At 44.5% G+C, this 14,280-nt stretch overlaps 1 protein-coding gene across 1 annotated transcript in view; it reads right to left on the reverse strand.

The window, feature by feature from the left end:
• Positions 1-786: 786 nt before the first annotated feature.
• The window catches only part of LOC109925556 (alpha-tectorin-like), a 38,097-nt gene continuing 24,603 nt past the window's right edge, over positions 787-14,280 (reverse strand). Inside the window, exons 12-17 of the mRNA XM_048620608.1 lie at positions 10,507-10,626; positions 9,126-9,310; positions 7,479-7,639; positions 6,339-6,587; positions 5,234-5,393; positions 787-906 (exon numbers count right to left, since the gene is read on the reverse strand). Coding sequence (XP_048476565.1) covers positions 787-906; positions 5,234-5,393; positions 6,339-6,587; positions 7,479-7,639; positions 9,126-9,310; positions 10,507-10,626 — 995 coding nt within the window. The remainder of the gene's footprint in view (positions 907-5,233; positions 5,394-6,338; positions 6,588-7,478; positions 7,640-9,125; positions 9,311-10,506; positions 10,627-14,280) is intronic.

Genomic DNA, 14,280 nt, shown 5'->3' on the forward strand with positions numbered 1-14,280 from the left:
AAAAGACTTGTTATTCAGCCCATCAACACTCCACTCACACTTTCTCTACCTATCATTTGACACTCTTGGAATTATCTTGCCATTATCCTCCACCCATAAATTCTGCGGCTGTGCACTTCCCTCCACTTCACCTGACTAAAGAGCGGTGCTCTGAAGCTTGTGTCTTCAAATAAACCGTTCTGAGGAGGGGGTCACTGGACCTGAAATGTTAACTCTTTTTTCCTTCTCAGATGCTGCCAGACCTGCTGAGCTTTTCCAGCAACTTCTGTTTTGTTTCCTGGTTTACAGCATCCGCAGTCCTTTTGTTTTTTCTTCAAATAAACCTGTTGTACTGTAACCTGGTATTGCGTGACTTCTGATTTTGGCCACCCCAGTACAACACTGGCATCTCCACATCATGGTGGACAGGCACTGGGGGGTCAAGAGGTGCGTTATTCTGTACAGGATTCCCAGCCTCTGACCTAATCTTGTCACCACTATTTATATGTTTCTGGTCAATGATAATGCCCAAATGTTCAGAGTGGGTGTATCAGTGATTGTGATGCAATTGTACATCGAGGGGTGGTGATTAGATTCTGCCTTGTTGAGAGATGGTCATTAGTTGGTACTTGTGTAATGTGATGATTACTTGCCACAAACCTGGCTATTGCCCAGGGTCTAATTCTTTAACTATACATTTATTTGTTACTTCATTGGCCTTCTGCAAGAGGGGACAATACAGTGGTGATGTTTTATATCAGGTGAATCTTAACTATAGAGGGAATACCGTTTATATCTTTTAACCTGTTACACACCATCAACACTTGTAGGTCTGTTAGTATCTTCATTAGTAATAGGACCAATAGATAGCACACTGGATTGGCCATTGCTGTTACTCTCCTGGGCACTTCTTTGACCGGAACAGATCTAAATTCAAAGCAAAATGTTCATGTTATTGGGATATTCCTGGCCATCAACCTGAACTTGAAATCACTCTAAATAGCATAACCACCAAATAAGTATTTAGATGTGCAGTTGCAATGCCAAGTTTCATAGAATCTCTTCAGCATGGAAATAGGCTGTTAGCCTATTGAATCCATACTGACCCTTCAAAGATCCAAACCCTACCCTATCCCACTGCATTTCCCATGGCCAATCCACCTAACCTGCACATCTTTGGACTGTGGGAGGAAACCAGAGGATAAGGGAGAGAATACACAAGCTCCACACAGACAGTTGGCTGAGAGTGGATTTGAACCCAGGTGCCTGGCACTATGAGGTAGTAGTGCTAACCACTGAGCCACAGTGCTGCACATGCAAAGCTAAGGCAAAGAAGGCTATATGCCAAGTGCTGGAAAATGGTATTAGAATAGCCTTCCTGCTCCTCTGATGCTGCTTGGCCTGCTGTGTTCATCCAGCTCTACACCTTGTTATCTTAGAATAGTGTGTGGTTGTTTTTGATTGGTGCAGACTGCGTAGGTCGGAGGGATCTGCAGCACAGTGAAAGACCCTAGGACTCCATGAAAGACAGCTGTACGAATAACAGTTCTTAGCAAAGGATTGAAACGAGATGGACTGAGAATTTTAAAATGAAACATCTCCTGAAATGAAGGAAGTAGTTCTTCTAGGAAGGAAGTAGGTGGGAGTTAGGACATGGAGAGAGGAAGACCATGTCATCATTGAAGACATTTACACTGAACACATGACCAAGGAGCTGGAGGTGGCCACTCTGCCCCTCGAGCCAGCTACCCGATTTGATAAGCTCACGGCTGATCTGATTACTCCACATTCCTGTTACCCACACCACCCACCACCTCCCCGCGCCCCCCCTCCCGCCCCCGCCCCCGCCCCCTGATAATCTTACACCCCCTTACTAATCAGGGATCTAACCCCCTCTGCATTAAAAATTATTCAGGGACTCTGCTCCCACTCCCTTTTCAGGAAGAGAGTTCTTAAAAACTCACAAATATATATTTCCACTCTTTTCTATTTGAAAACAGGCAAGCCCTGATTTTTAAACAGTGACCCCTCATTTTAGATTCTTCCACAAAAGAAAACATCCTCCCAACATTTGCTTTGAACAAAACCCCTCAGCATCCTTTACCTTTCAATCAAGTTGTCTCTTACCCTTCTAGACTCCAATAGGTAGAACTCTTTCCAACTCTGTCCAAATCTTTCCTCATAAGAGCCATTCCAGATCTCAGTGTTCTCTGAATTGCCTCCAACACACAGACATCAAGACAACACAGGCAACCAATACTGTACAACTGTACTGTGACTTAATAAGCCTTTACTCCTGATGCAGTGTCTGATGCATAACCTCCCAACTCTCGTCTTCAATTCCCCTTGCAATAGATGATAACATTATTTTAACTTCCTGGATTACTGTGAATTCTATCAAAGTGGATCTACCCTGTGTCATTGGCTGAGATTATTGTAAAACTGCAGCTATATTTCATGCTCAGTGTCTGCTTCCATCTAAAATACAGTGATTTACCTTCGATTGTAAGCTCAGTACACCCAGGATCCAGAGAAAGGTTCTTATTTACCAAACAGTAGTTTGCTAAAAGTGACAAGAGCTGAGTAATTCTGGGAAAGTCTGTGGTGTTTGTTAACCACCCCACTAAAAGATAAAAGTATTCACCAGCCCTTTCAGCCCCAGATGCACATAGAAACATAGAAAAATGGTGTAGGAGGAGGCTAATCAGCCCTTCTAGCCTGTACCACCATTCAATATGATCATGAAATCTCAGTATCCCATTCCTACCCTCTCCCTATGCCCCTCGATCCCTTTAGCCACAACGGCCATGTCCAGCTCCCCCTTGAATATATCTAATGAACTGGCCCCAACAGCTTCCTGTGGGAGAGAATCCCACAGGCTCACATCTCTCTGAGTGAAGAAATTCTTCCTCATCTCAGTCCTGAATGGCTTACCCCTTATTCTTAAATTGTGATCTCTAGTTCTGGACTTTCCCACCATCTGGAACATTCTTCCCACATGTAGCCTGTCCAGTCCCATCAGGATTTTATATGTTTCTGAGATTCCCCCCCTCATCCTTCTGAATTCCAGTGAGTATAAGCCCAGTCGATCCAGTCTTTCCTCATATGTCAATCCTGCCATCCCAGAAATCAGTCTGGTGAACCTTCGCTGGACTCCCTCAACAGCAAGAACTTCCAGATGCAAGGCTAGCAGGTCTTTAGCTCTTGGTTTTCTCTCTCATTCCCTTCTTAAACAGAATGTATCAAATTTGGGAAGATTCTCAATCACTGAAATACCAACTATCTCTCTACCAATATCTGCCTCCTTTAACACTTTGGGACGTAGTCCATCAGGTCCTGGGAGTTATCAGCTTTCAGACCCAGTAACTTCTCCAGTGCAATCTTTTTACTGATGCTAATTTCCTTCAGCTGCTCATTCTCCCTAGCCCCCTGGATCTCTAGCTCTGGGAGATTTCTTGCGTTATCCTCAGTGAAAACAGATAACATAATTATTTGACACAAAAATTGCTGTAAAAACTCAACAGGTTAGGCAGCATATGTGGAGTGAAATCAGAGTCAATCAGAGTTTCAGGTCAAGTGAACCTTCCTCAGAATGGGTTCAGTTTTTATGATGTAATTATTTACCTTCTCTGCCATGCCTCTATTCCCCAGCATACATTCTCCTGACTCAGCCTATACTTGACCCATCTCATTTTCAGCAAACATTTATTTTTAGAGTTTACATATCATAGAATCTTTGACTGTCTGTTTTTATTTTGCTAAATTGTATTCATATTCTTTTCTCCCTTTCCTCAATAGGTTTTGATCCTCTTCTATTGTATCTCTGAATCCTCAGATTTGTTAATATTTATGGCAACTTAGTTAAACTTTTCTTTTGATCTGATACAGTCCTGAACTTCCTTTGTTAGTCAAAGGTGTCTGACCCTTTCAAGAATTTGCTCACTTGACATTCAATGGGAATTTGCAATGATTATATTCTTTCTTATTAGCGATGGTCATAGCCTGGCATTTCTGTGGCATGAATATTACTTTGCCACTTGTCAGCCCAAGCCTGGATATTATCCAGATCTTGTTGCATTTGAACATGGACTGCTTCAGTATCTGAGGAGTTGCAAATGGTGCTGAACATTGTGCAATCATCGGCGAACATCCCCACCTCTGACCTTATAGAGTCAGTGTCATAGATTTATAAAGGATGGAAACAGACCCTTTGGTCTAATTTGTCTACGCTAACCAGATATCCCATATAAATCTAGTCCCATTTGGCCCATATCCCTCTAAACCCTTCCTATCCATGTCCCCATCCAGATGCCTTTTAAATGTTGTAATTGTACCAGCCTCCACCACTTCCTCTGGCAGCTCATTCCACACATGCACCACCCTCTGTGTGAAAAAGTTGCCCCTCAGGTCCATTTTAAATCTGTCCCCTCTCACCTTAAACCTATGCCCCTCTAGTTTTGGACTCCCCCCTACCCTGGGGAAAAGACCTTGGCTATTCACCCTATCCATGCCCCTCATGATTTTATAAACCTCTATAAGGTCACCCCTCAGCCTCCGACGCTCCAGGGAAAATAGCCCCAGCCTATCCAGCCTCTCCCTGTAGCTCAAACCCTCCAACCCTGGCAACATCCTTGTAAATCTTTTCTGAACCCTTTCATGATGCTGGGGGGTTATTGATGAAGCAGCTGAAAATGGTTGGGGCTGGGACACCACCCTGAGGAATCCCTGCAGAGATGTCCTGGAACTGAGATGACTGACCTCCAACAGCCACAGCTGTTTTCCTATGTGCTAGGTATGACTTTAACCAGGGGACTGTAACTGATTAAATGTCATACCATCTTTGATAGTATAAGGTAGGGGTGGAAGTTAGATAGACCTTAAGTTTAGGTTAAAAGTTTGGCACAACATCGTGGGCTGAAGGGCCTGTACTGTGCTGCACTGTTCTATGTTCTATGTTCGTTGTTCTATGTTAGCATCAGGTCCAACAGACTATGAGTGACTCATCCAACCTGTATGACTATTGTTAAAAGGAATGAACTGCCCTGATGGAAAGGGGATAGCGAGAGCTACTCTAGGAATGAAGTAGTGACTCCTAATGGAATACAAATTGGAAAACCCTTTTCCAAAAAGGGTAAGCCTTTTTGCTACAGAGATTGGTTTCTGTTGAAATATTTCACCGTCAGAGGCTGAATCGAAGTTAACCTGGTCAGCCCAATGAGGATGTGCAGAAGATTGGGAGAAAGACCATACTTACAGGTAAACACTGACTGGTTTGGAAGTTACACAGCCTGATTTGACAATGTAGGTAGATTTGATTGACGTCACCAACAAACTTAAAAGCTGCAAATGAGAAGCGGCAAATGGACGAGACACCACTTTCCTCCACTTCCACCTCACTTAAAGTGTTTGGACATCTGTAAGAAATTGTACAGTAATTGCTCAAACATATTTAATGTGCAACCTTTTAAATATTACATACAGAATGTGAGATATTAGCACTCGGCACAAAATTGTAGACAGTCGATAACTGCAGTGTCTCAACATTCACGTCCACTTATTTTTCATATCATTGACTGGAATCTTCTACAAACTCAGAGAGCTGATATTCAATCCATTGAGTCTCTGCCAGCTCTTTCAACGTGCAATCCAGTTAATCCCAGGCAGCTTCCTAGTGTCCCTATTTAAATTGAATAATCTTTGATATCATTATCCTACATTTTCTGCCACCTTTGCTGTTTTTCTCATCCTACTCCCAACCCCAGTTGACTGGCAGAATCATCCCACTCAAGTCTATGTCCCTCTTCATGTTGCCTCCCATCCCTTGCTGCTTCTCCTGCCGTTGAACTTGATGTGTCTCTAACTTTGAGTTTGATAAATAAATCTGCAAACAAGGGTTGACCCAGTGATGGTGTCCATCACGATTGTTGTAAAAATCCATCGAGGGTCACTAATGTCCTTTTAGGGAAGGAAGTCTGCAGTCCTTACCTGGTCTGGGCCTACACATGACTCCATACCCACAGCAGCGTGGCTGACTCTAAACTGCCTCTGGAATAGTCATATGCTCATTCCAGGGCAATTAGGGCTGGACAATAAACACTGGCCTCCCTGGAGACACCAGCATCCCATGAACAAATATAAAAACAGCACTGAACGCAAGTGCGCAAGCTGCATTTCCTAAAACTCTGGCAACAATTTGAATGTTTCCTGCCGCTTTAAGACTAGGTCATGGAGGAAGATAGATTGAGACTGAAATGGACAAGCCTGGAAAGCAAAGTGGAGCATCTCAGCAGAACAGAGTGGAAGGGTTTGGAGAGAAAGTTCCTCTGACTAAAGGACTGAGGTGTTGGTGTCATACTCACTGGTTGTTCACAAGGCCCCAGGTTGTCAGTGATGAGGAGTTACTGTCTGGAGTGGTCCAGCAGGTGCCCAGGGTCACCACAAACTGGTTGAGGTCCATGCCTGTGACAGTGATGCCAATGTAAACACGGTCATCCACACTGAGTCGGACTGGGGTCTGAGTAAAGGGCTGCTGATATTCTGGGTCTTGGTACATAATCATCCTGGCTCTGTAAGATCCTTCGCCCGATGGTAGATCTACGTTTACCACACTGTGTGTGCCATGAAAAGGAGAAAAAGAAACATAGTTAGCCGGTTTCCCAACAAATGAGAAAGAGAGGGTAGGTTCACCGGAACAGGAGTAGGCCATTCAGCCCATCGAGCTGCTCCAATGGAGCGAGGCAGATGTTTCCATCACGAACACTGGTGGTCTTTCCTCCAGGAGTTGAAAGATCCCAGGGAATACTTCATTCAGGGAGAAACCTGCTCTTTCAAGTTCAAATCTTTCCAATTACTCACCAGGGAAAGAGTGACGGGGGCGGTGTGGAGGGGGGGGGGGTTGCAGATAAGGGGTGTCGGTGGGGGGGCGGTGCGGGGGTTAGTCATTTGCCTGATTGGGTGTTTGTTGTTTACTTGCCATCCAGATACCCAGCAGGTCACAGGATCTACCCTGGATACACAAACCTCAGTGTCCATCACTAGCTCACATTGTAAAGTCATTGCCCTGTTACCTCCCTGAGCCCCACTCATTCCATCACCGCATATTCTATCCCTGTGTCTGCGTAGGGTTTCCTCTGGGTGCTCTGGTTTCCTCCCTCAGTGCAAAGATGTGCAGGTTAGGATGGATTGGCCATGCTAAATTGTCCCATAGTGCCCAGGGATATGCAGGTTAGGGTGGATTGGCCATGGGAAATTACCCCATAGTGTCCAGGGATGTGCAGATTAGTGTGGATTGGCTGTGCTAAATTGTCTCATAGTGCCCAGGGGTGTGCAGGTTAGGGTGGATTGGCCGTGCTAAATATGGGGATAGGGTGGGATGCTCTTCAGAGGGTCAGTGCTGGACCCGATGGGCTGAATAGCCTCCTCCTGCACTGTTTCTTTCCGAAAGAGAACTATACTGCCCGGTTCAGCTGTGGATTTGAAATACTGGAGGGTTTCCTTACCTTTGTATGACTTCGTCCGCCACAAACAGCGAGATGTTTATGTTTAGAGGATACACACAGGAGAAGTCCAAGGAAATGGTCCGATTGTGCGACACAACCCCATAATCCTCAATGACTGATGCTTGGATGGTGTTGGAGTAAGTAAAGTGTGAGATGTTTACCTAAACATTAAAATACCTTCATGACTCAGTGTGTCACTAAAGTGTCACCACATCTGACAGTCTAAGAATCTGAAGCTAGTGTTGCCCTCGCATCTCAGAGTTCAGGAGTTAGACAACACAATATTCACATCTGTCCCTGATTCTGGAATTCAACCAGGATGGACGGCAAAACAGATGCAATTGTATTAGTAATTGTAATTATGTAATTGTATTAGCAGCCCATTAGACCTATTCGCTAACTACACATTGACTAACAAACATCCAGGTTAGGAACTTTAAACATAGAAACATAGAGGATAGGAGCAGGAGGAGGCCATTCGACCCTTTGAGCCTGCTCTGCCATTCATCACAATCATGGCTGATTGTCCAACTCAATAGCCTAATCCTGCTTTCTCCCCACAACCATTGATCCCATTCGCCCCCAAGTGCTATATCTAGTCACCTCTTGAATACATTCAATGTTTTGGCATTAACTACTTCCTGTGGTAATGAATTCCACAGGCTCACCACTCTCTGGGTGAAGAAATGTCTCCTCATCTCCGTCCTAAATGGTCTACCCTGAATCCTCAGGCCGTGTCCCCTAGTACTGGACACACCCACCATTGGGAACATCCTCCCTGCATCTAGCCTGTCCAGTCCCATCAGGATTATATATGTTTTTGAGATTCTCCCCTCATTCTTCTAAATTCCATCGAGTACAAACCCAGTCAATCTAATTTTTCCTCATCTGTCAGTCCTGCCATCCCGGGAATCAGTCTGGTGAACCTTTGCTGGGCTCCCTCAATAGCAAGAATCCTCAGACTAGGAGACCAAAACTGCACAACGTGCAAAATATTCTTTAAAAAATCTTATGATCCCTGCTGATGGTAATAATAGACAAGTTATATCCCAGAAAGAAACCTGGCTTGATGGACCATTCATTTAACAGCTGCAATTGGTTCATATGGTGGATAGCCATGAAGGAGGAGAGGGAGAGAGAGATTTTTAATTAGCAATAGGTTGAAGGGTTGTGGAGGCTAGGCTATAACGTGGAGTTGAGACCAAGGTGAGATCAGCCATGATCATATTGAATGGTGGAGCAGGCTTGAGGGACTGAATTCCCTCCTCCTGCTCCTATGTTATTGTATCCTTATAAAACCTGAAACTATTTGATCCTTTCAACTGACGTCTGAGTCCTCTACTCTGTAGTCAATATAAATCTAATGACCTTACCGTACTTACTCTGCCTGATCTAAACCCAACAGTATAAATTATTTTTCCCATTTATACCACAGGGGTCTATCCTAGGCACTTTAGTGCAGTTTTTTAGGGGTGGATGTATTTAGGTCACTGTTCCAAATTGACTTTCTGACCTTAACCAAAAACCTTCACCAAACTAAAACTACACCCATCTGTCTCTAGTTTGGAATTCAAATCTAAAAATTTAACACCTATATATGATGCATCATTCATCAAAGTCTCTTTGAGTTGCTCTGCACATACATACCCTGAGCATGGAGCCACACGAGTGTTTGCTGCTATCGAAATCAAAGGTCAATCTTCCATCAGTGACCTGCCCGATACAGCTGGGGTCATTCAAATGGAAATAGTGAGTATGCCAGGCATCATTGAACAACAGGCAGCGGGACAGTGAAATCTCACTGCTGTTCCCATTACACACCAGACTGTAATCTGGAACCAGAACATAATCACCATCAGTAATTTACAAAATTCACCCTGACACTATATTAATACAGTAAGGAGGGACAGGAATGGGCGTTCGCTGGATGGGAGAAAGAGCCTGTTTCACACATTCACATATGGCTTGCAGCTGAGCCTTAGAGTTTATTAACCTGAAGGTCTGGGTTCTTCTAGTGCAGCGGTAATGTCCCTATCTCTGGGACAGGAAGCCCAAGTCTAAATCCAGAAGTGTGTAGTGACATCTCAGAACAGATTAATCAGGAAATATTATCCAGAATGTGTATAACTCAGATACAAACTCAGTCGATCTAGTCTTTTGGTGTCAGAGTTCAGGATCTCTGATTCGATGAGGAGTAACTAAACCTGATGGTTTAGGACCCATCTCTATCTGAACCTAATGCTGAATGTCCTCATTTCATCATTACAGGGGTGGGGGGAGGGCAGCAGGGCCATCCTGATTTCAGCTTCAAATTTAAGCGCAGAAAATGTGGAGGGGAAACAGTTAGATGTGACTGAGAATAGGTTAATTCTTCAGCTGTCTTTGAGTTCGCAATCAGCGAGTGGGCATAGTCACCAGGGTGTAGCCAGGACTGTCGGAGATGCATTTGCTGGTTAAAACAAGCTGGACCTCCTAGAATAGAATAGGCTCCCTAATCAGGCTCCACAGAGACCTGTATCCCATCACCGAGTCAGCATTTATTTACACATCAACAGTTCTTGACTACAATGCTGCCTCATTCAGAGGCAGGCATCAGTGTGTTGGAATCTCTGACACTCACCCTTGTGATACATTTCAGCCAGGGCTCCCTGATTAGGGAGCCTATTCTATTCTAGGAGGCCCAGCTTGTTACAATCACTGCACTGGTCACACAAACAAAAGGGTACATAAAATACAGACCGCGCTGGAGAAACTCAGAGGGGCTGGCGGTTCTGAACTCAGTCATAAACTCTGTTTCTCTCTTTCTCTCTATACAGATGCTGCTAGACCTGCTGAGGTGCTCCAACTTTCTCTGTGTTTGTTTCAGATTTCCAGCCTCTGCAGGATTTTGCTCATACAAGAGCTATGGAAAGGTTGACCGCAACCCATATGTGAGCTGTGAAGTTTGGGAGTGCTAAAGTGATTTGAAAGTAGTGGTAATGTCCCAGGCAGGTTAGATTGACCATCCTGATTACTGTGTCCTACTCACCGTAGTTCCTATCTGGCAGGTTACCAGTGATATCATTACAGAAGCATCCAAAAACCCCTCTCTGCTCTCCACACCACTCTTCGGCTGTGCATGACTCTCTCTCACAAGGGGACTGTAATGCTGGTGGTCAAAACAGTACACACTGTTACAATTCCATCCATCCCGCGTCAAGCTCATTCCAACAATTCCGTCAGGAGGCACTGGTCCCAGTGTGGGATAAACATCAAGATGAATTGGAACCATATGATTGTTACCAACCCCGACAAGTCAGCAAGAGATTTACAGAATCACTACAGCAAGAAGGAGGAGGTTCTGCCCATCACCTTGGTGCTGGCTCACTGAATGACCATCTCGCTCAGTGTCATTCTCCCCATTCTCCTACAGCTTCTCCCTAAGGGACAACTTTTTCACACAGAGGGTGGTGCGTGTATGGAAGGAGCTGCCAGAGGAAGTGGTGGAGGCTGGTACAGTTACAACATTTAAAAGGCATCTGGATGGGGACATGGATAGGAAGGGTTTAGAGGGATATGGGCCAAATGCTGGCAAATGGGGCGAGATTTATTTAGGATATCCAGTTGGCATGGACGAGTTGGGCTGAAGGGCCTGTTTCCATGCTGTACGAATCTATGATTCTGAATAAGCAAATAATCCCCTTTTGAACGTGTGAATTGAGTCGGTCTCTGTCTGTCTGCCCCTTCTACTGACTGTAGGAGAAAGCTGTTCCTTAAATCACTGTTGTTTCTTTTTACCAATTACTCCCCTCGTTCTTGTTCCTTTCACAATTGGGAACAGCTTCTCCCCCTCTACTCTGTCCAGCCCTGGCTCGGGATTTTGAAAACCTCCAACAGATCTCCGTCTCAGCCACTTTCTGTCCATTGAGAACGATCCAAACTTCTCCAATCGATCCTCATAACTGATATTTTTAATTTCCTGGATCATTCTCACCAATCAGTCCTGCACTCTGTCCAGAATGTTCCCATCTTTCCTACTTCAGCTGAGGTCTAACAAGGCTCTTGAACAAGTTCACCATCACCTCCCCTGCTCCTGTATCCCGTGCCCCTGTTAATAAAGCTGAGGGCACTGTATGCTTTATTCACTACTGTCTCCCCCTTCAATGATCTGTGCTCATCTACCCCCAGCTCCCTCTGCTCCTGCCTCACCACTTTTTAGAATTGCACCCACAATTGTCTTTAAATGTTTTTCCAAAGTGTATCCCTCACACTTCTCTGCATTAAATATCACCTGCCACCACTCCACCCACTCCACTGACTTTTCAGTGTCCTTTCGGAGTTCCGCACTATCCTCCTCACAGTTCACACAATTCTGTCAAGTATCATTCTATCTGTAAATTTTCAAATTGTCTCCTGCACAGCAGGATCCAGATCATTAATGTATCTCAGGAAAAGCGAGAGTCCCAATACTGACCCCTGGAGAACTCCATGACAAACACTCCTCCAGCCAGACAAATATCCATTGACCAATATGCTGTTTTGTATCCCTCAGCTTATTTCATAAGCACTTTGCTCCTGTCCCTTTTACACCATGACCTACCACTTTGCTCATAAGTCTGTTGTGTCACGATGGATCAAACACCTTCTGCAAGTCCACGCACACCACATCAACAACATTGCCCTCATTGACCCTCTCTTGTTAGCTCTTTAAAGACTCTAGCAAATCAATCCAACCCCATTTCCCCTCAACAAATCATTTTATCATAGAATCCCTACGGTGTGGAAACAGGCCTTTTGGCCCAACAAGTCCACACCAAGCCTTGGATCGTCCTACCCAGACCCATCCCCCTATAACCCACCTAATCTACACATCCCTCAGCACTATGGGCAATTTAGCATGGCCAATCCACCCTAACCTGCACATCTTTGGACTGTGTGAGGAAACTGGAGCACCCGGAGGAAACCTACGCAGACACAGGGAGAATATGCAAACTCCCCACAGACAGTCGCCCGAGGGTGGAATTGAACCCGGGTCCCTGGCGCTGTGAGGCAGCAGTGCTAAACACTGAGCCACCATGCTGCCCTAAATCCTTTTGGCTTCTTTTAATTGGCTCGCATTTGTTCACATGACTATTAACGTTGTATCAAAGATCTGCTTCTAAAAGCTTCCCCACCAAAACTAAACTGACTGGCCTGTAGTTGCTGGTCTTTATCCTCAAAAAATGTTTTTGAAACAAGGCTGTAATGTTCCCCAGCAACACCCCTGGGTCCAGGGGAAACTGAAAGGTCATGGTCCATGCTGCTGTATTTACACTGTCACTTCTGTCACAATCCTTGGATGAATCTCATCCAGTTCTTGTCAATATCAAGTACCAATAATCCATCCAATGCTTTCACCTTTTCAATTTTGATCCCATGTAGAGACTGGGCTCTGTATTCTGTCACCAGGTCCTGTATAGCAACTAGCTCCTTACAAAAGTGAGCTGATGCATTTTGGAAGGTCAAGTACAGGTGGAAATTATACAGTGAATGGCAGAACCCTTAGGAGTATTGATATGCAGAGGGATCTGGGTGTGCAGGTAGACAAGGTAGTAAAAAAGGCTTATGGTATGCTTGCCTTCATAAGAAGGGGCATTGAGTATAAAGTTAGAGAAGTTATGCTGCGGCTTTATAGAACTTTAGTTAGGCCACACTTGGAATATTGCGTACAGTTCTGGTCACCACACGAGCAGAAGGATGTGGATGCCTAGGCAAGGCTACAGAAAAGGTTTACTACGATGTTGCCTGGTATAGGGGATTTTAGCTATGAAGGAAAGTAAGATAGACTGGGTTTGTTTTCACTGGAACACAGGAGGTTGAGGGGCAACCAGATAGAAGTTTATAAGATTGTGAATGTTATGGACGGCATGGGAAGTTTGAGGCTTTTTCCCAGGGTGGAGGGGTCAGTTCCTTGGGGACACAAGTTCAACATGCAGGTGGGGAAAGTTTAAAAGGGATATACAAGGCAGGTTTTTCACACAAAGGGTGGTGAGTGCCTGGGACGCGCTGCCAGAGAAGATGGTGGAAGCAGACACAATAGCAGCGTTCAGGAAACACCTGGACAAAAACATGAATAGGAAGTGAATAGAGGGATACGGATCCTGTAAGTGAAGACAGTTTTAGAATGGAAGGGAAAAATGTGTCAGCACAGGCTTGGAGGGCTAAAGGGCCTGTTCCTCTATTGTATTCTTCTTTGTTCCTTGGCAAAGACAGATGCCAAGTATTCCTTTCATACCTCGACCTCTTACTGCTTTGTGTAAACCTCCTTTTGGGCCCTACTCCCCTCTGATCACTCTTTTATTTTCTACATCATCCACAGAAGATTCTCCTTCATCTTCACCATCAGTTTCTATTCATAAACCCTCTTTGCTCTTGTATTTGCTTTCTCACAGAGATTCCAGCTGCTCAAATTCTGAAATCTCAATCTCATGTTACTGCAGATAAAGACATTTCCTGCAATCAAGGACATGGGAAACAACCTGGAATTCCCAGATAATGGAGAACATGTAATCTTGAGGTTGTAGCAGCCCTGATAATTCCTTATCTATTTATTCACCATGCTATTTCTAAAACAACACCTGAGCAAAGTTAGTAAGCCTTTTAGTCATGAATAAAACCTTATCCGTACTGATAAATTTGACCAATATTTAACAGGCCTTACTAGCTACAGTAAGATATACTTAATGCTCTCCTGGCACTTTATGCAATGAACTCACATGAACACAAATTGAGGTTCAAGAACATAGAACATAGAACATAGAACATAGAACATAGAACATAGAAC

Source organism: Rhincodon typus, chromosome 47 (genome assembly GCF_021869965.1).
Source record: "Rhincodon typus isolate 14 chromosome 47, sRhiTyp1.1, whole genome shotgun sequence".
NCBI lineage: Eukaryota > Metazoa > Chordata > Chondrichthyes > Orectolobiformes > Rhincodontidae > Rhincodon > Rhincodon typus.